The sequence below is a fragment of the Caretta caretta genome, chromosome 26 (genome assembly GCF_965140235.1).
Source record: "Caretta caretta isolate rCarCar2 chromosome 26, rCarCar1.hap1, whole genome shotgun sequence".
NCBI lineage: Eukaryota > Metazoa > Chordata > Testudines > Cheloniidae > Caretta > Caretta caretta.
In genome coordinates, this window is record NC_134231.1 from 1974438 (window position 1) to 1996934 (window position 22497).

At 41.8% G+C, this 22497-nt stretch overlaps 1 protein-coding gene and 1 long non-coding RNA gene across 7 annotated transcripts in view; both read left to right on the plus strand.

Annotated features, from left to right (window-relative positions):
- The first annotated feature begins 24 nt into the window (after positions 1–24).
- Positions 25–3401, plus strand: LOC125626487 (uncharacterized). The gene is made up of 2 exons (XR_012666109.1): positions 25–187; positions 1178–3401. It is a non-coding gene; the product is annotated as an uncharacterized LOC125626487 (long non-coding RNA).
- A 2773-nt stretch (positions 3402–6174) lies between these two features.
- The window catches only part of NSD3 (nuclear receptor binding SET domain protein 3), a 57792-nt gene continuing 41469 nt past the window's right edge, over positions 6175–22497 (plus strand). For all 6 annotated transcript variants that reach the window (XR_012666147.1, XM_048829501.2, XM_048829503.2 and 3 more), the window contains exons 1-2: positions 6175–6544; positions 19902–20629. Coding sequence is in view for 5 of the 6 variants with exons in the window: in XM_048829501.2 (XP_048685458.1) it covers positions 19946–20629 (684 nt within the window). In the remaining variant the exon portion in view is untranslated. The remainder of the gene's footprint in view (positions 6545–19901; positions 20630–22497) is intronic.

The window sequence follows — 22497 nt, forward strand, 5'->3', positions numbered from 1 at the left end:
CGGACAGCTCGGAGTGGGGGCGGGGCCTGGCCGGATGTGCCCTCCCCTTCCGCCCACCTGCCCCCTCCTCCGCTCCGTGACCTTGGGCCTGCCGCTGCTCCTATTGGGCTCCGGGCTCTGCCTTCTCCACGGGGAAGGGGGGCTGGGTGATGTCAGGATGACGCCATTGCTGTTGCCGTGGAGACAGGTGTGACGTCACTCGCCGGGCTGTGACCGAGGCTGGGCTGTGGTTTCGCTTCCCGCCTCTTGCTCTGGCAGGTGCTGGAGCCCAGTGCGGTGTGCTCCGCCCCGGCCCGCCGCCCCGGCCCCGCTGGCCTGCCCAGGGTTCAGGCCCAGGGCTGTGGCCGGCGAGTCTCGCCCGCCTGCCCGCGGGCCCCGGGGTCGCCCCGCTGCGGGCCGGGAAGGGCTTTTCCCCGGGCCAGGTTGGGGTTTTCACCTTCCTGGGCAGCATGGGGCCCGCCTCACGCGGTGGTTCGAACGAGAGTAACTTGGAGTCTTTAAATCAAGATTCAAGGACTTCAGTATCTCAGCCAGAAGTTAGGGGTCTAATACAGGAGTGGGTGGGTGGTGCTCTGTGGCCTCCAATGTGCAGAGGTCAGACTAGATGGTCACGATGGTCCCTTCTGGCCTCCAAATCTATGAGTCTATGCCTGTCTTGAACCCTGCTGGACCTACTCACTGCTGCCCTTCTCCTTGTTGTCAGGCCCTCTGCTATCCCAGTCTGTTTCCCCCCACCACACACACACACGCTCTGTTCCACTCCCTGACCCTCCGCATGTCCCTATGCCACGAAATGAGCACAAGAGTCCCCACCTTTCTCATGATCTAGAAACACAAACTACCTCTCCCCAGTGAAAGATGAATGAGTCAGAAAGACCTTCCTTCTCTTTCTCCCCATAAAAAACCCCACCCCCAAATCCTGCACATTTGCAAAAGCCCTCAAGAAATGTACCTAGGCACAATCTCACACCTCTCAATATTAGTATGTGCAAGTTCCCACTTTTATGTGCTCATGAAAACTCTACAGGCTACATGTAATAGTCATGGTTAGAATAGGCTGGGAAGTTTCCATCAAAAGAAAATTTTGTGAAAAACAGGAAAAAAATTTTGAACTTTTGTTTTCTGCTCAACTTTATTATTTATTACTGTTATTATTTTTGACCATTATGTCTTCAAGGTGCCTTACAAACATCAACTCATTCATTCAGGAGCCGAATGAAAAGTATCTCCCTCTGCTGAACAAGCATCAAAACAGAGGAACTCCTGTGTGTGCATCTCTTTACCTATTGCTATTTTGACTTACTTAACATAGTGCCAAGTGTGTGAGAGAAGAGCTTTACAGACATGTATGAAGATAAGGTCCTGAGAGGAAGTGATTTTTCTGTTCTATGCTTGCTGTTGATGGATCCTACAAAGTCTTGGCCTAAAGTTTTCAAAACTATTGCTTTAAAGGTGAGAAAAAGCATGTCAAGCAAATTAATGCTGACATTTAAAATGTTTAATTCAGCTAAATGTTAAATTCAGTACAAAATGTTTTTCATTTCTATGACTTGGTCCATGTGCAGGATTTTCAGAGGTGAAAAGGTAATGGGGACCAACAATTTATTTTTTTGTGTTTAACAAAACACCAAAAGCATCATACAGTTTTATTTAATTTTATATAGCAATGTGTTCCCTATATTTGAAGGATCTATGTTTAAATTATTGCACTTGATGTCTACATATAGCACATTATAAATTATATGAAGGAAGGTGTGAGAAGAAAAATATATATTAAAATAGACATTCTTTTAGATTTTACCCCCCAAAATAGGTTTGTGTGGTGTCAGGAATCAAAGGGAATCTCAAGACAAATTTTAAGGGCTCCCCAAATTCTATAAATCAAGAAGGCAGTTGGAAAGAATCTCCTTGTTAGCAGATGACAGAACTAGAGAGGTTACTCTGAATCTATTCTGTATTTATAAGGATGACGACCTAAATATTAGAACGTAATTTGAAATGCAAACTGCTATTAATCCACAAGGCAGATTTACCAGCTAGTGTCCAAACAAATGGTTTAAAAACTAGGGGTTGGAAGAAAGTACCTTAGTTTAGCCACTAGAGGTCTCTTTATGTCTGTGTTTATTCTCTCAACTGGTAAAGACATGCCTATGAAGGCCAGTTCTCCAGACATCTTAGATTAAAAAATATCGATCCATGTTTTACGCCTCTCCCCACAAAAATTCTTGAAGCATTATGTTGGTATAGGCCTTTTAATACTAAAGCTTTACATTAAAACCTTCTCTAGTAGAACAAATCTTGATGGAATAAAGAAGGACGTGACTAAGCATTCTTCCTGTGTCACACAGAGGAAGGCGTTTTTGCTGGAAGAGATTCTCTGCTGAATTAATGTACAATAATTATTGTACAAAGTACAACAACAATATGAAACTGAGACTGATTGAGCAGCCAAACATAGATAATCCTGCAGTCTAACGTGATCAAGTAGACATCCTTTGTTTGCTACACCATCAGAATAGAGGATTTTAATCTGCTGTACTAGCTCTGAAGCGTCAGAGAAGTGAAAACACCCATCATGCCTTTCATTGTGCAAGGTTTTCAATATGGAGTTGTGGGTGTATATGTGCATGAATTCCTTCCTGATTTCACTACTCCTATCTAGAGACAAAAGTCTGTCCTCAGTCGTGCATCTGTAGCTGAAATCAGTGGAAACTGAGCTTAAAAATCTGAGAGCCTGAACCAAAGCCCATTTAAATCAATGTGAATTTTCCATTTACTTAATGGGACTTCAGGTCAGGCCCTGTGAGCAGAAATTTGCTCTGCTCTGTGTGCTAAAATGCAGATATTGTTAGTTACAATTATCAGGTCATTTAAAAAATCTAAATACAGCCTTTGATTGCAGGAGCACTTCTGTCTCAACAAACCCAGCAATATGGCTTTGCTTGCTTGGTCACCCAGCAGCTGGGCTGTAATTTTTAGATCCTTGCAGTTCTTCATGGGATTGACTGGAAAGGAAAGCCCCTTTCCGTCCAATATATGGAGCCACCACAAGAATAGAAAAGAATCAGCAATGCTAAGTAAGACTCTTACAGTTGGGTTGATTGTGCCCATTTAAGGACTGACTAGCCCACAAATGTTCTGAGTGTCCAGCCTGTTGTTCAGAGTCCCCATAGTACTGAAACATTCACAGCCCTGGCTGTGTCACTCCTTCCTGTAAGAACTAAAAGGTAACAAGAATCCCATTTGGGACAGGGACTGTTACTTGCTATAAATTGTACAGTGAAAAACACAGTGGTGTACCAAACTTGATACCTCTGGCAATACTGTACAAATATTAAATAATCCTTACAATCCATTGTACTTCTATGAAGAATAAAGATGTGATGCTGTAGCACCTTAAATCAAGGGAGTTCAAGTATGTTACAATATTAAGTCTGACAGTTTCCCTGTGAGTTAGGCCTATGTTATCTGCATTTTATAGAGAGGCAAAGTGACTTGCCCAAGAGCCAGTAGAAAGTCACTGGCAGAGAAAGTTACAGAAACTGGGAATCCTATCTGCTAGTCACCTGTCCTAATCACTAGACAATACTGTCTCACAACACAAACTACTCAATAAACAATCTTGCCTAGGGAGAAAAACAGGTAAATTCCTGTAAGTGTTCTTACTGGGTCTGGATTTCAAGCCAAGCCAGTCCCTTGCTCTGTGAGCATTTTCCTGACCAACAAATGGTGTTAAAGGCCTTTTCTGGATTAATGCAAGCATGTCAACAACAATAAAAGATGAATGGGGAAAGAAAACACTGTACAGGAGATACACAGAGGAAAAACAAGATTTCCTGTAAGTGTGCTGGTTAGTTGCCTAAAAACCACTTAGTATTAAAAAAAAAAAAAAAAAAAAAAAAGGTAAATTCTCATCCTTTTCACTGACTAATTCAGCTGAGTCCGTCAACCTAGTGCTGCAGAATTTACAGAAGGGAAGGGGAGGAAGGAAGTCTTTTCTAGGTCAACTCCATTTTTGATGGCTGATTGTATTAGGTAGGAGGAGAATCATTTGTAAACGTGCCTTATTACAGTGTATTTTTTTCCAAAAGCCTAGACTTGAGAAATGTCTTATTTTTGTGGGCTGGAGCCTGCAGCCTTTGGGCAATAGGAAATGCAGTCAATTTTGAGACCATTACTCAGCCTTTGTTCAGTGACTCGTAAAACCCACATTGCTTCAGTTTCCTCTTTCATGTTAGATCATGTGTCTCTTTTTCCAGTTCATTCATCTTGCTTCACTGTCTGATTTTTCTGGTAACAGGCACTGCATTACCTTTCCGTCTTGTTTCTTTCTCATTCTCTCAGATGGTTTTCTTGCTTTCCACACACACACACACACACACACCCTTTTTTTTTTTTTTTTGTCTGTGAGGTGAAATTTAAATTTGTTAGGTGCAGGATAGAGACTTATTATGAGTAGATCAGTTTTGTATTTTCTTTGAACTGGAATCACTTTGGATTTGTGGAGGAGGGGAATTAATTGCAAATATTTGAATGCATATATTTTCAGCCAAAATGAGACTAGGAACTACTGAGTATGACAGCATTCTCACGCTCTGTTCATTTAACCCAGATGCCAAACCTCAGCAGCTAAAACTAGATTCCGAGGGAGAGACCCTGTAATCTCTCCAGCAGAATTTTCTTTTTCCCAGGTCTTATGCAGTACATCAGTAATTAAATACATCCAGCCCATCCAGCACATCCCAGCCAATGCTACGCTGGTTGCATAACAAACATGCAAATGAATTGCACAGCTTGGCCAATCTGAGCACCTAACAGTTGACCCCCCTCCCCCCACTCCAACAGAGTTGCATGTTCAAGATTGGTTTCAGAGGAACAGCCGTGTTAGTCTGTATTCGCAAAAAGAAAAGGAGTACTTGTGGCACCTTAGAGACTAACCAATTTATTTGAGCATGAGCTTGTTCAAGATTGGTAACAAATGCATCAGTACCTATCAGTGTTTGCAAGTATGTGTGCCTTGCATTGAAACCATTTGTATTAAAAATGGCATTCTATTCAGTACCTTGCAGTGAGTGCTATCCTAAATATATAACCAGCATACATTTCTACTGCTCATTCAATATAAAACAGAGCTGGACCATCTCCTCTGCCCATTGCAGCTTGTGTAGTTTCAGGCCTGATACATTGTATTTAAATCTTTTTGTATTAAAATACACCCAACACATCTCATTGGACATCCATCTAATTAGCTCTTTATACTGCACTCAAAACAATAGTATCAGAGCACCTCATGTTCTCAGACCTATGAATTAAATGTGAATTCCTTCAATTTGCAAAACATTTAATTCCAATTGGAATAAATGTGTTAGGACATATCAGTGTTTGCATGTCATGAGACCATGTGCATTTAATTTAAATCCATCTTTATATCTGAGGCATTTCTATAATGCCCATTACTGTAGCATGGAAATACTTCTGTAGAATCATGCTTTGATGCACAGATTAGCCATGCATCCACCAGCTCTGTGGCCTTGCAGTGTTTGCATGCTCCAAGATCCTGTGAATTCCACTTAAATCTCTGAAAAAGAAAAGGAGTACTAGGGGCACCTTAGAGACTAACCAATTTATTTGAGCATAAGCTTTCCTGAGGTACAGCTCACTTCATCGGATGCATAAATCTCTGTATCTAACATGTCTGGCATTAGAACCCTATTAATAGGTCTTCAGTGAAAACCATAGACATCCAATATAACTCAAGAGTTGTATGTTCCCAAGACACAGAAAGATTTAAATGCAATGCCTAGTTAGGCATTTTTAAGCACCCATCGCTAGAGTATGCAAACATCCTAGGACTAAAAATGCTGATTAAACATGTCCAGCATCCTCTGTGCATGTTTCCCGACCTCAGGCAGTGTCTCTAACGCCTAGTGCATTAAAATTGCATGCAGGCCCCTCTGAGATCGTGTTGGGTCCTAGGCTTTGTGCAGTGTATCTCCATCCCTGCCTCCGGCATGCCTGGCCTTCCAACCCCTTGGCACGAAACGTGCCCCAGCAGCGCCTCCCTCGAGCCTGGCGGCCGTTCAGGACTACAGTCCCCAGCATGCCTCGCGCCTGGCGCAGAGCCGGCAGCCAATGGGGGCGCGCCTCTTTTGGCGGTGGCTGCCGCGGCCTGTGGAGCCGAGCTTTGTGTGCGTGGGGAGGAGGGGGAGGGAGCGGGAGAGCGAGCGGGGCCGGCCCGAGACCGGGACACAGCGAGACCCAGCGCCTCCCCCCCGCCGCCCCCCCCCCGGCGCCTCTCTCTGGGCTCCCCGCGGCGCTGCGGCTCCCCCACCGCCCGGGGCACGGGCGGCTCTCGGGGCGGCGCCCGTGGAACTGGGACCCGGTGGCGCGGAAATCGAGGCCGGGGATCCAGCGCGGCCTGCTGCGGGGTCCTGTTTCTCCCCCCGCTCCGAGCCCGGCCCGGCCCCCCCCGGCCCCCGCTCTTTGTGTCTCTGCTGGGCTCGGTCGGACACGCCGGGGGGAGTTAGAATGGAACAGACTGACGGTGAGAGGGGGCGAGACGGGCCCGGGGGGCAGCGACGGGTGGGGGGCGAGGGGGTGGGGTTTAGGGGACATGGGGTGGGGGGGCGGGGGTCTAGGGGATCGGTGGCACAGCGGGCTGAAAGGTAAGGTGGCCGGGGGGGGGGGTCTTTCTCCAGGGTGACGGCTGGGCTGGGGGGACGTGTGTGAGAAGCGCCGGCATTGGGGCTGCTGCGCGGGGTTTCGGGTGGTCCTTGAGCAGGGGAAATGGGGGCGATGAGTGAGTCTTTAGAGACAAACGCTGATTTGTGGCGGGGAAGGGGCTGGCGTTTGGGGGAGGTGTGGGGAATGGTGAGAGGGAACCTATTGTTTCTCTAAAGACCCTGTATCAATTCCACGCACTAGGACTGGAACCCGGTTATTGCAGTGAGAGATCCTCTCCCTGTTGGAGAGGGAGCCTGGGTTTATTTTGTGTAGGTGGGAAGTAGGGGCAATAAAGAAAGATCTGGGGATAATGTGATGTTTTGGTGGTGGTAGAGATAGAGGAGGTCCGCTTGGATTTAAAGGGGCAGAGGCAGCCATGTTTGCTGCTCGTCTCTGCAGTGTAAATAAATTCCCCTTCCAAAACCTGCTTTCGATCCCCTTCCTGGTGGCTCAGCCCCCCCATTCCAGGCTTTATACTCTCTTCCTTATCTTCTCTTCTTATCTCCCTGAAATCTATCCTCGCCAGCAAAGCGGCATTTTCCTTCCCTCCTCCTCTCGGTTGCAAACAGGACATGCTGGGGGACTGCGGTGCAGAAATTAACCCTTTTCAACTCAGATCTGCAGAGAAATTGCAGACTGACATTTGCTCTAATGTCCTAGAGAAATTAAAAAACAGAAATATGTGGAATGTTGCATTTATCTTATACACCGCAAATGTAACAGAAATATCTTTTGCAATTTCTTGAACTAAACAAGGAAATTGCATTGGCCATTTTATTTCATCTAGGGCTGTGGGTAGAAGGCATTGTGGAATGCTTTTAAAGGTATTTGATACTGTATCCATTGACTACATTTTAAATCTAGAAAATAGGGAGTATTTTTTGCTGAAAATATTAAAAATTTGGATTGCAAGGGTGTGTTCTTAGACAAATAACTAGGTCTCCCCTTTTTTATTCGCTTAAAATGTAGATACTTGCTGTTATGTATAGCAGACAACTAATTAGGTTATCCAAATTTGAGCCCAGCGATCAAATGCGTGAGAAGCAGGCATGTTTTGTGTTTGTAATCTTATCGAAGCACCAAATATGAGAAGAGAGACTTTGGGTCACTGTGCTGTAATTAGGGGCTCTATCACAGTAGTCTGTTTTAAGTAATCTTATTTTTATCCTTTTAAAAAAAACGGTAGGTTGAACCACATACTTGCCAATTTAGTTTAGACAGCAAGAGATCTTTACAAGGAGTTTCCAGATACTGCACATTAGTAAATAGTTAGCCATTTTATGTAGAATTTATGTATATCTTTTAAAGTAACACATTACAGCGTACCTTTTCTCTCATTCTGTAACTGGCTGTGGATTCAGTGTAACATCAGTCTCTTTACTGGTGTTTTTATCAACACATTTGACTGGCGCACAGGTTTAGGATCTTAAATTATGTTGATAGATTTTAAGGGTGAATAATTCCTGTGGACTAAAACTCTCACACCTTGCATGTTGGACCAAACAATGACATAATAAGTGATATCACTTCCTAGTTATTGTTTACATCTTCAAGTGGCTCATAGTACAGATGTGCAGTAAATGTTTCAACAATTAAATGTGGGTGTCCTTTGGACCACTTCAAAAGGTGCTATTGGCGCCAAAGGAGAACAGACACCAAATAAAAATATGGACTGAGAAGAAGGGTTGTGCATCTAAATGACAAGGTGCTTTTCATGAATATAGTATGGAATAATTTTGCACTCCTTTGTATGTGGAGTTACTTTAGAGCTCTGCTGCAGTGTGTGTTTTTAAAGTTCAAAGCAGTACTTTGTATAGTTTGTATGCATTAATGTTATCCAAGCATTGCCAACTCTTGCAGGCTTATTGTGAGTTGAATGGTATTTGGTGTTTTATTAACGCCCTAGCTCCTGGATTCATGTGATTATGTAAAAATCCCACTTTAAAAAAAATCAAAGCCAAGAATTTTGCTCATGTGGTTTCAGAGAAAATATGACTCAACGGAACTCTCAAGTTTCCAAAACCAAAGAGCAAATAAAGAGCACTCCAGATTTATTTTTTTAAACTAATCTCTTGATTTTTAAATAACTATCTTGATTTGTGGTGCTTCCCTCATAAGTTTTGAATACTTGGGATTTTCAATACTGTTATCCTAGAGATTACTTTCTGTAACAGTGGGAAACCTCTTCCTCCTCGACAAAACAAACAACAAACCTCAGCAGCCCTTAGAAAGGTGCACAGAGACAGTAATCAAACTCACTAGGTATGTTAAAAGGATGAAAAAGAATCAAGTCACTAAGGCCCCAGGCTACATCAGCTTCTTGCTATCACAGACCCTTGCATTTGTACATAGTCCCACTGCAGTCTGTGGGAATCCTCACAGGGACAGAGGTCTGCTAGTGTATTGCAGTGCAGGGTTGAAGACCTTCTATCATTTCATGTATCAAGTGCACCTTTGTTCTCTTTTGATTACTTTGTTTACAGTGACTGATTTTGCTGTGAGCCAAAATGACTTGGTTTATATTATTTTAAAAGATGTTTTATTATGGACACTGGCTTTATGCTTCCTTTCAAGATGTTAAAATTGCATTGAAAATGTGTTGAAGTTAAATAAATTCTTTTTTAGATAAAATTTGGGACATACATATGGTATTGACACTTCTGTGAAAACTATCAGTGTTTTTCTGTAATGAAAATTGTAGACGATAGAGGTATGTCAGGAACCAGTTGAAAAAATTGTCTTATGGAATTTAGTATTGTCTTATGGAGTTGAGGCTATCTGCAGTTCAGATACAAACACCATAATTAATTTTTGTTACTGGATTCAGTATTCATATTTAAAACACTCGGCTTTATGTTGTCCTGTTCTGGACATCCCAGCAAACTTTATATAAACATTTATTATTTAAAAAATTATTACACTGGCAAGTTACTGTTAAATTGTTTTACGTTCATACTGGTATGACACACCTAAGAGTGTCTTCACACCTATAAAAAGTGCCTGCAGTATAAATACAAAATCTGCACTGCAATTTCTTTGAGGTTCAAGGATCATTGCATTAATTTCCTATTCACAATACCAAAGGAGTTGTACATTTTCAAACAATAGCAACATAGACTGTTGTTTAGATGCTTCAAGGTTTCTCTGTGTTGCAACAAATTGGCAAAATAGCCTGCCACAGCAGTGCAATCTCTTTGTTTATAAAACATGTACAACAACAAACAAGAATTGAAATTGGCAGCTTCGTGGGTTAAACTTTTTGATATGACCAGGACTGCATGAATAAAGTGTCATCATATGTAAGGAAAAACCAGATTGCTCCATGTTTTAGAAACAAATATGCACAAAAGATAAAAGTAAGTAATGAAGTCTTTAGGCATAACTTTGACAGCTTTTTCAGGGTTTTAGAAAATAAACAGAACCTTGAAGCTCTGTGGGTTAGTGCTGCAGTTCCTGCTTGTGTTAATGGGACCTGCCTAGCTAATGTGCCACCATTATTTTGATGCTATATCTCAGAGCTTTGGTTTTCCAGGCAATTGCTAGTCCAGGTCAAAGGAAAGTCCAGGTCAGCCTTGCGTTCACTAAACTGATGTTTAACCATAATGTAAAAAATTGATTCCAGTTTGTTGCTCTCTTTACCTTTACTGATGAGCCAATAGTAAAGTATCAGTTCTTAAAGTAGTTTCTTTACATCTCTGTGGAATGCCCTACATCCAACGATGTGTGAACCTCCACAAACTGTATAACATACAATTTTAGATATTCCTACAGTATGTTGCAACAGTGGACAGGAAAAATTAACAGTCAATCAAATGTATTATGGAAATTAATTTTCAACTTTTTGCTGCTAACACCTTCCACAAAAGTGGTGGTATTCTCAGCTCAAGCACTGCATGGTGATGAAGTGTCGGGTTCAAATTAATGGGCTTCTGCTTCATTCTCAGTCAGGAGCTCCTCTGGCTGGTCATTATTGCAGTGGAACTGTGGGTCTCAGTCATTCTTGTTAACATTCTGAATTTGTATTTGAACAAACATTACGTTTATCATTTTTTTGTGAATGTTGTGTTGGCTTCTGCAGTTTGCCTGTGGATAGGTAAACCCAATTTACTCATAATACCTGTAGCTGTGGAATGCTGGTTTTAGCATATTACGTTGATTAGCCCTTTCTGCTCAGATTTTGGGGACTTTACTTTGTACTCCTGTGATATGATAAGTGTGTGATGGTGAGGGAAAGAGGAGGGGCACTGTTGACACTGGGAGATCTCATCTAGAAAATGAGATCTTGTCTTCCCTAATGCTGCTGGACCTTTCCTGGCGTGATAACTGCAGTCTTCCTAGGTCATACTTGGAGAGCTGTGAATGCTTGTTTGTATTTGTATATTTTTTAATAAATATTCTGTTGGCATATTTCTCTATTTCATGCACCAGTCTAGAGAAGCCAATCAAGTTGAATGCAGATTCCTGACTTGGTTGTGGTTTCACTATATTCTATTTTTGTTTAGCTTAGTATTGTCAGAAATCCAGATAGCATTTACAACAATATGGTTTACAATTATACACACTCAGATTAAAATGTTGTAAATGCATTTTGTTGTTGTTGTCACTTTAATGTACTAAAAGTGACATTTAAAAAAATCTGATTTACCTTTAATTAGTTGTTAACCATATATTTACCTTGTGTATTTCACTTTCTAAACAATTTCATTTTTGGCTGTCTTATCTCAGCAGGATACTGGAGTTATATGGGTTGCAGAGGAATGTTGTTTCTTCCTCTTCCCCCTCCCCCCACCCCCCTTAAAGCTAGTTTCAATAGAAAATGTGAACATTTAAAGCTACATGTTGGCTTATATTGTTAATTTTTAGCTCTTTGACCACTAGGTCATCTCTTCTAATTCAGCCTGTATCAGTAGTGTTCAAAAGTGAAAGCTTGAATATAACAATAAAAGTCTCTACACTTCAGGGAAACTGTATTTTACGGTCATCTATCAAAGATATCATTAATGATTTTTAGTATAGTGGAAGTAAGAATAGAACGTAACTTTGTGGTGGTGCTCAGATGCAGGGATTGGCATCTTCATACATTTCTGTAATAAATAATGCTGCTCTTTCTCAAGATATTTCAAAGCATGTTAGAATATAATAAGGTACCCTTACTAACCTGATCAATGCCCAGGTGAATGTTCTTTTGAGACTAGCTAATATCCATGGTTTTAGTGAAGCTACATGGGATACTAGTAAAATATAGCCCAAGACTGACATTCTCAAAGAAGCCAACAAGGCGCTCCTTTTTGCAAAAGTCTTTTAGTAATTATCAAAGATAAAAAATTGGATCAGCAACATCCACTACTGAGTCTAGTGACATTTCTGTGGAGATCTTAGAGATACAATAATTATGTAGCTCATTATATTGCATGTCACTAGGATCTGAGCACCAAACAGGTATGTCGTAGTCTGAGACTTGTGATGTGGGTCCTAAAAATACCTTAGATAAATGTAATAGTGATTCAGTGAAAAAAGCTTTCTTCCCAGAAGATTCCAAAGCACTCTATAAACTTATCTGTGTATGAATCGCTGAAATTGCAGCCACTTCTTGCAGCCACAGCAATACTATACAAGAGTTTAGGGCACGAAGTTAAGCATATTTGCCATTAAATTAGGATAACATTTCTCATGAGATCTACTAGCCTAATCCACTTCAGATTATACTGTTTTCCTGGTACATAGTTTTCATTTTCCAAAGGGGGAACACTTATTTAATTTGTTTAAATACTGTTCCTATTTGGACGTTATTGTAGTTTAAGCATTTTGTCTCTAGTTTGTGTCACTGACAAGTTCTGTTTACATGATCTTTCTTCAAACTATTTTTTTTTAATGGTGCCAAAAAGTCTTTCCTGTTAAGAAGCCTTAAATAATTTAGCTACATTCTTCTTGATCCTTTGGCTGAGATCCAGTGTAGTATCAGTTTATTGTTTATTACATCCTCTATCTGGATATTGAATTCTGTTCTTGCAGGAGGTGGACTCTGAGTTAATACAACAGCAGTAGTTGGAGATGCAAGAGACCTATCTTGCTTAAAAGAAATACTTACATGCTTCGCTCAGACTGCTGAACGTCCTCACTTCCCGCTCTTTTCGAGATTGTTCTTTTACTTGGGTGACTTACGTCCAACCTCCTTTTTAGCCCTTCAGTGCCACTTCTGTGGCAGCCAGAGGGCTGCTGTGGAGAAATACAGTTCTTTTTGTGTAAGGGGTGGAAGATAATCTCTCAAGAGTAATCCTGTTTTAGGGTTAAGATTTGAGATGGAGTCCTCCATTTATGGCCTCTCATTATTCTAGCATTTGACTAGCCCCAGGGGTTATTCTTTCAGTGCAATATAATCCAGATGCTACTTTGTATTACTATATTCATTTTGAAAGCACCCACTAAAGTTTTGCAAAGGAGAGGGGATAGGAAAGTGTGTGGGTATTAACTATAGTGATGATGAATTCAAAGACTCTGGAGGAGGGAGCTACTGATGTGTAAGCTCTGTGGGAGGAGAACAGTTGTTGGGCATAGAAGTCGGTTGCATGTAGTCTTTCTGTTAAGCAAAAGTCCCTGCTGCTGCACTCTGTACTGGAAGGTAATACACCAGATGAACAGGTTGTCCCAAATAGGCAGAGTGCATGATAAAATCAAGGTCTATTTCATGTAGATGTACCCACAAAAAGGAATTATTTGAAAGCTTTTGAAAAACTTAAGATTTCTACCAGTAACTTCTAAATTAGTAGATGTAATTGAAGGTTAATGTATCCAAACAAAAAACCCCAACACTCCACATCCTGTTATGCTGTCTTTAAAAAACACTTTTTCTTGGAAATTTAATCATTGTGAAATCTGCTCTGTTGGCTGCTCTGGGGGCTGAATCCTGTTTAACCATGGAGCTGATGCAGTAAACCCAGTAGCAGTGCAAGGTTCCCCCTGCCAAAGTGTATAAGCTTTGAGCTTGAGGGGCCACGTGTGGGGGTTCAGTATCTGTTGTCCATGCTGTTCTTGGATTCTGCTGAGAGTGGTAACAGGAATCTAATTAATGCCAACTACTCACTAAATGATTTCATTTAAATCACTGAACAGCCATCAGTTTGTAATTTTCAAAAGATGCTAATACTTATAGGCTGGATTAGAATTGGTGACCTCATGGTCAAAAAGAATCTGTTGTGCAATCTAAATGTACCATTGGTCTAATGAAATGACTTTAATCAGTTGGACACAATCTGATTGGCATAATCTTCCCATAGATTAAATATTGGTTTCTCTGCTTTGTCGTAGAAAGATTATACTACTAACATACTATGCAGAATACAGATGCATTTAAATCCCAATTTCTAAACATCAAATGTCCTCGTAAGAGAGAGATGAAAAATTGCCTGCCTCATGTTTTTTATTCATGCAAATATGTTGCAGTCTGTAGTGTAAAACCTCTCTCCAGTGTTTACATCCCCATTTCTGCTCTGAAAAGCGTTGAAAGTTACTATAATGCTTTTTAAGGAAGAAAAGACCTTTTATTCACGTTAAAGTAGTTCTTAGTGACTCCTGAACTGAGCGAGTTGGCTGATTGTGAATTATAGTTGATTAATGATATGTTTTATACACGTTTCAAGCTGATGCTGTAGCTTAATTTTGCTGAGATCCTTAGGTAGGGTTTAAATGTGGCCAGAATGTCAGTGAGGCTCAAAATTCCTTTTGGATGCTCCAGAGCAGGTATTTTCTTGGATCATTGTCTAGAGAATACTATGGGTAGCCAATCATGTAATTTATAAGACGTGTCATCAAAGAGAGATTTCAATCTCTCTTCCTGACCGAACTCTTAATCCAAAAATTCTTGGACTTTATTACTCTTAGATGTAATTGAAGGAAAAGTCTTTTAAAAAACCTTGCTTCTGTTCATCCCTTAATTTTCCTCTAGTGAAGCAAAGGGCATCTTCTAAATATAACTCACCTTTAATGTGGTCATTGCTGATTTAAAGAGTAGAGATACAAAGTGCTGTTCACACTGGCGCTTTTCATCTGTGAAACTTTTGTCGTCTGTGTGTGTGTGTTTTTTTTAACATCCCTGAAGGACAAAAGTTTTGCCGACGAAGTGCCAGTGTAGACATACTCTAAGAGGAGGTTGGTGAATCAGTGTCAGTTAAAGAAAAATGTTAATGAGTATGTTTTTAGCTGGTAGTTAATCTTTCTAGAACCCTAACTGGAAGTTACCCCAGAAGGAATTTTTGTGAAAGTGGGTGTGAACATAGGCATGAGTGTGGTTTTAGATGTGTTAGGAACACAGGAATTACCGCAGGTCCCAGTTAGTCTAGGAAAATAGAAATTCCTTAGTGGATGGTTAAAGACCTGCCCATAAGGGAAGTTTCTTCCTAATCCTCATCAGTTAGTGATTGGCTCAAGCTTTGAACAAAAAGGGTGTATCGTCTCTTAACTGTTGTAACTGCAACCCTTGTCAACTAAGATTATGCATGTGTACAAATTTAACAGGATAAACTAACAACTCTCTCCACTCACCGCTAGAACATATTCACAAACCCCAGTGTAGAAATATTTGATTTAACTTTCCATAAAAATGTATAGTACTGAATTTGTATAGTGAACAGTTTCATAGATTCATAGACCTGTATAACACAGGCCATAGAAGTTCTCCCAGTAATTCCAGCATCAAACTTATAATTTCTGGTTGAGCTAGAGCAGCATCTCCAAACTGTGGGTTGTGACCCCCCCAGGGGTTGCAAAAGGGCACCAGGGGCTTGTGAGACATGCGTGATGCACAGTGATAGGTGGCTGTGTGCACCACCCCTGCCAGCCACTGCTGCCTTGACATGCTGCGCAGTGAGAGGCATGTGAGTCATCAGCATGCTCATTCTTACTCCTGAGGGAATTCTGCACCAAAAAATTAAATATTCTGCACACAGTATTTTAAAATGCTGCAAATTTTATTTGTCAAAATAACACAATATAATCACACCATTTTCAATTATTTCGGTAATTTATTTCAAAATACTTATCAGCAAATAATTGAAAATGGTGTGATTATATTGTTGTTGTGTTTCTGTGTTATTTTGACCATTAAAATATGCAGAACTTTGCAGAATTTTAAATGTTTTAATTTTTCGCTGCAGAATTCCCAGGGTTCTGTGTGGCGCAATCTGGGTGTGGGGGGGTCTGGGTGCAGGACAGGAATCTGGGTGCACAGGGGCTTGGTGCGGGGTTCTGGGTAAAGAGGGAATTGGACTCTGCATGGGGGGGGTGAGATGATAGTGGTTAGGGCTCAGTGTTGGGGTGAAGTGGGGCTTGGTGGTGTGGAGGGTCATGGTACAGCTGGTTGGGACTCAGTGGTGTGGGGGGCTCCTGATTCGGAGGGAGCTTGGTGGGGGGAGTGTTCCAGGTGCACAGGTTGGAGGGTCACTGTACAGGGAGCTGCTCCCCCTGTCCTCACAACTCCTGTGCATCTGAACCCCCCTGCACCAACACCCCCCTCCCACTGAGCTCAGCCCTGCCCCCCTCGCACCTGGGAACCACCCTGCTTCCCCCCCCAACACCCCCCCCACACACACACACACACGGTGCAGAGTTTTCCTGCAGCCAGGGGATGTTTCTGGAGCTTGATCTGACCCAGCCACAGCTGTTCCATGCAGGGAAGAGGGAGGGGGAACTCCATCTCTGTCCTCCTCCCCTCTCCCCTCCCCTCCGAAGCTGGGACCGACATCCCTGGGTGGCCAGGGCATCCCCAGCCCCCTCTCCCTCCCAGTGATTTACCTCTTCCCCTGGCTGCCTGAGGAGGTGCATCTGAGCTGCGGGGAGGGGTGAGTGAGCGCTGGTGCAACTTCTCTTTGCTTCCCCACAGAAATCATTTTCTGCAAGGAAATAAAGCGATTCGGGGGGGGGGGGGGGCGTTTTTCTGCTGCACCACGGTTGCACACAGTTTCCCCAGGAGCATCATTCTGCAGCATAATGAGGTGGTGGCGGCTGGTAGGAATGGGACTTGCAGTCACCATGTTGACCCCCATGGGCAGGAGGTGGGGGAGCTAACCTGATCCTGAGGGGGTTGATTTGTCTTGAGACCTGAGCCAAACAAGATGCTTGTAGTTGGATCCCATCAGGCTTTGGGTTTGGTTTCAGGGCTCTATTTCAGGCCCCTGGGTGTCTTGTGAACACAGATGAGCCCAATGTGGGTTGCAGCATGAAAAAGTTTGGGAACCACTGAGCTACAGCATCTCTTTGAGAAAGACTGCCCAATTTAATGTATCAATATATCTTCCTTTTGCTAATCCTGTCCTGGGAAATATTCAGTGTTCAGTCTTGTGGCTGATGTGCAGTTTACTTGTCTCAAGGAAGCACAATTGTAGGGTCTTAATGATCAGAGAATAATGAATCTTGCTGCATAGCATTCTGTCATTAGGTTGCTCCTCTAAGTTGTGTAATTACAGTGGTAACTTTACACATGACTGATCTCACCATGAAGTAAAACTGAGCATGGGAAGAGTCCGTCTAATCTGTGGATGTGGAGTTAACGAGTACGTTTTTGCTATGTAAGTGGCGAAGTTACTTTTTCTTGTAGCTGCTTTGTCGTTACATCTCTCTACTAGTTCCTGAGGAGGAAGGGTTTTTTTTTTTTTAAGTCTGTCATGGAAAATATTGAATAAGTTATCTGGATATGTTGCTTTGGGAGGATGAGAATGAAACTTGGGCAAGAAAATGGGCAGATCCTTATTGTGAAATGTATGTCATGGGATCTTTAATGTAATTACAGACCAGAAAAAAATCTTGTGTGAAAAGGCATTTGGGATCTCCATCCTCCCAACACAAACATGCACATACTGTGGTACTTCGTTTATTTACCTCGAAATGACTAAAATGACCTTACTGGGTAGCAAACCAGTATTTCAAACATGAGGTTTAACCCATTAAGGCATTCTCTCCAACTAAGCATTAAAATGGTTTAAATTTAAATTTCTTTTCTTAAATAGGGAAGAAGGCTAATCTGTGAGCATGTAATATTTCATTCAACTTTTTTCCCTCTGTGTTTGAAGTGGCTGTAAAACTGTCTCAAGTCTTATGAGGTAAAGATAGTGTTATTACTACCATGTGATGGACCTGGGCATGTCGATGTAGGTACTCCAAAGGAAGCCAAGGGTTGGCTTGTTCTTTCTGAACTTGGCTGAGATGGTTGCTGAATTTCCTTCCTGTATCTTCAGGGGGGAACTTCTCTCTGGCTTGTGGTTCCAAAGACTTGGAGGGCAGGAGGCATCTGGGAGAGGAATGTGGCCTACTTTGAGTGGCGCCAAGGTGAACATTTTAATGGCAAGATAACTTATTTTCTGTCTTGGTTTATCCACCTCAGCCCTGAAATCAGTTCTTACCATGTGTTGTTTAAAGTCTAATGTCATGGAAAAATGCTCCTTCCATTGGTTAGAGCTCTTTGGTTTTCTCACCAGCTGGAGTGGAATAATTAGCATCTATTTGCTATAATTGTGCTACTGTGTATTTTAAAAAAGCCAACAGCCAGGGCCTGGTAACTTCCAGGGCAGGTATCAGTGCTCATCTATTTTCCCAGGCTTTTCTGGGGAGAGGGAAAGTTTGAATAAGATTTTTAAGGAGAAGGAAGAGAAGAAACATACATTGGTGGATTTGGAAGGTCTTTCTATGACCCTTCTAGCCTGTTGAATTTATAGTGGTTGTATGGTACCTGGATCCCTGGATAGGCACTTCTGCAAAGGTTAATAAGCATCACAGTTTCAGCCTTCTAATGATTTGTGTTAGCTTTTTCTGATCTGATATTTAGAATGATTATTCTAACACTGAATTCGTTTGGGCCCACAGTTTGACCTGTTTAAACTCCTGCAGCTGACAATTTCTTCTGTTTCAAATATCTTGAGAAACACATGTAACTCTTGGAAAAAATTAGTCATTCCCCTCTGCTGGCTGAAGAGAAGCAGTTAAGTTAAAAAGCCTGTGCATAGAAATGTGTGGACAGTGTCACTGAAACTGGTATACAAAGGACTGTTCTTATTTTAGTTTCACTACAAATGTGTGGTGAGAGATAATTTCCATTTTCAAACTTCTAGGTGGATATTACAAATAATGAGATTAAGTTATTTGTTGTTTTACTGAAAATAGGTGTCTGAGGCTTGTTTGCAAAGTAGCTTTTCATCTTTGGAACCCTATCTGGCTATTAGACGAAGGTTCCTAACCATCAGAGGAGTGAAGTTCTGGAACAGCCTTCCAAGGGAAGCAGTGGGGGGCAAAAGGCATATCTGGCTTCAAGACGAAGCTTGATAAGTTTATGGAGGAGATGGTATGATGGGATAGCCTAATTTTGGCAATTAATTGATCTTCGATTATTAGCGGTAGATGTGCACAATGGCCTGTGATGGGATGTTGGATGGGGTGGGATCGGAGTTACTACAGAGAATTCTTTCTTGGGTGTCTGGGTGGTGAGTCTTGCCCACATGCTCAGGGTTTAGCTGATCGCCATATTTGGCGTCAGGAAGGAATTTTCCTGCAGGGCAGATTGGCGGAGGCCATGGGGGTTTTTCTCCTTCCTCTGCAGCGTGGGGCACGGGTAACTAGCTGGAGGATTCTATGCACCTTGAAGTCTTTAAACCACGATTTGAGGACTTCAGTAGCTCAGACATAAGTTAGGGGTTTGGTACATGAGTTGGTGGGTGAGATTCTGTGGCTTGCATTGTGCAGGAGGTCAGACTAGATGATCACAGTGGTCCCTTCTGACCTTAAAATCTATGATTTTGTGATTATACATTATTGATCACCCTGATTATCTGTGTGCATGAGTTCTGAATTTTATTACATTTTTGAATGTAAATTAAATTGGGCAAACCCATACAAATCGCTAGTAGATTATTGTTAATATTAGAAAACTACCACATAATTTGGCGCACTTTAGTCTTGATTTTTCCATGCAGAGAACAGAAGGGTCAGGGTGTTACACAGCTGGTGAAGAGTCGGATGCATTGGGGGTACACTGTGTGCAGGGTAATGTTGACTGTATAAGAGGGTATCTAGTGAAACTGGAGGTATGAAAGTTGTTTATATTCTTGGTAGCTCTGTTTCTCCTTAACTGTTTTAGTTGTTTAATTCTTTTCCTTTGATTTACACTAATTACTTATTTTTTCTCCCTTTCCTTTTAGGCCCTATGAGAGAAAGGGAAAGCTAAGGATGCTGGAGCAGAACAATGGATTTCTCTTTCTCTTTCATGCAAGGGATCATGGGAAACACAATTCAGCAACCACCTCAGCTCATTGACTCAGCCAACATCCGCCAGGAGGATGCCTTTGATGCCAGCAGTGACATCGCTGAAGATGGTGGTCAGACACCATATGAAACTGCCCTGCAACAAGGCTTTCAGTACCCTACTCCAACGACAGAGGATCTTCCACCGATCACTAATGGCTATCCACCTACAATCAATATGTATGAACCTCAAGCCAAATACCAGACATACAGTCAGTATCCCAATGGTTCAGCTAATGGCTTTGGTGCAGTTAGAAACTTTAGTCCCCCAGAGTATTACCAAATGGAAAACTCTAACGTGAGGCCGCATGAAGTTCTGGAAAAACCTTCCCTTCCACAACCCCCACCGCCACCACCTCCTTCAGTACCACAAACGGTGATTCCAAAGAAGACTGGTTCACCAGAAATCAAATTAAAGATAACCAAAACTATCCAGAATGGCAGGGAGTTGTTTGAGTCCTCTCTGTGTGGGGACCTTTTGAATGAAGTACAGGCAAGTGAGTATGCTAAGATGAAACATGAAGGGAGAAAGGAGAAAAGGAAAAAAAGTAGCAAGCATGACTCTTCCCGATCAGAAGAACGCAAGTCACACAAAATTCCAAAACTAGAACCAGAGGAACAAAATGTAAGTGGAATAACAGTTTCATGTTTTTGTGATTTATTAATAGGGAATTCCTTTTTTGCAGCTTTATATTTCTTATTAGTTGTTTATGTACTTAATAGGCATTGTGAGGCTGTAGTTCACTGTCTGACACAGTATGCAATGATCAGAATTGTTTAGCAATTGTCTATTATGGCTCAGATGCAAAGCTTATGTATCAGAGAGGAACAGTGGAAAGAATTATGAGTGGTAGTAGTTAGATTGCAGTAGTGCTCAGAATTGGGTGCTTTCCAAACGTAGAGGAGGACACAGTCCCTGCCCATAAAAGTATATTATCAAAAGATTCTTGAATTCTGTTTTTTCAAAATGTGATTTACTGGGGTTTTATGGCATTTGAAGTATTCATTGTTAGTGCTCATAGAAACTTAGCGAAATTTTACTTATTTCTAAGAGGCACCTAAAAACATGTTATAACTATCTAAGTATACTGCTTTCTATACAACACTTAAACCACATGCTTTAACTGACAGTTGCTATTGAAATCAATTTTAATAACTATGGTGGATTGTATGATACTAAATAACGAAGAGGTGGCTGTATCTTGTGTACATACCAGCAAAAATTAGTGTACTAGTGTTGCATGCAAATTAGAAATGTCAGTTGACTCAGTCAGCCCACACTGATTGAGAGACTTCTGTATCAGTGTCCATAATGATTTTTGCTAGGTGCAGGGGATGCCAAAATTTCATTTTGCAATATGTATGTGTACACTGCGCAGAAATAATAGTATTGTAAGTTAACCCTTAGTACACTGAGGATAAGTGTACTGGTTTTCAGTACCTGCAGCCTTTCTCTGCCTCCACGCTCAATAAAATGAGCTTCCCCATGGACACTTGGACTTCTGCCCCCACCTTAAGAGCACACACTGTGCATGACAACATGACCACTTTCCAGCTAATTGCTCCTGCCAGCCATGTGCTGCTGTTATCCTTTTCGTATTTTTTCCTGGTTTGAGAGGGACTGTCAAAAGAGAGGTGAGACATGTCGGGAATATGGGAATTGTCAAACTGCAGGGTGGTTGGTGGTGTGTTTTGTTTTTGTTTGGTTTTTTTTTGCACCTTCCTATGAAGCATCTGGTACTGGCAGCTGTTGAAGACAGGATACTATGCTATATGGTCAATGCTCTGGTCTAGTTTGGCAATTTCCATGTCCTTGACATGTTCCCACCTCTTTCCATCATCGTAAGCAGGCTGGTTTGGCCCCATCATATCACGTTCATTTCTGTGTTTTATAATAGTTTTATATAGCTGCGGGTTGCCTAGGATGAGGACTTCTGAAGAACTGGAGTCAGAGGCAGTCAGGGCCCCAAGCAAGCGTCTCACCTAACTGTAAAAAGAAAAGGAGTACTTCTGGCACTTTAGAGACTAACCAATTTATTTGAGCATGAGCTTTTGTGAGCTACAGCTCACTTCATCAGATGCAAAAAAGCTCATGCTCAAATAAATTGGTTAGTCTCTAAAGTGCCACAAGTACTCCTTTTCTTTTTGCGAATACAGACTAACACGGCTGTTCCTCTGAAACCTGTCACCTAACTGTGCCTCTCAGCAGCCAGAAAACCTTCCTTTTCAATACCATTCCCCACAAGACTCCAGTCCTCAAGTAACTCCTGTATCTAGTCTAAAGGGCATTGTTTTAACGCTTTTGGTTGTGTTTCAGTATTGCATTTGGCAGTGACTATTTCCGTTCTACAGCAGAAAAGATGGCTTCAGACACTTGAATGTGGGCTTTTCCCAAATACAGATCTCCCATGCAGTGGTTCATAGGCTTAACCATCAATCCACAGCCTTGAGTGTTACCTTTATGTTTGCACTTTTAGCAAATGAGAACTGCAA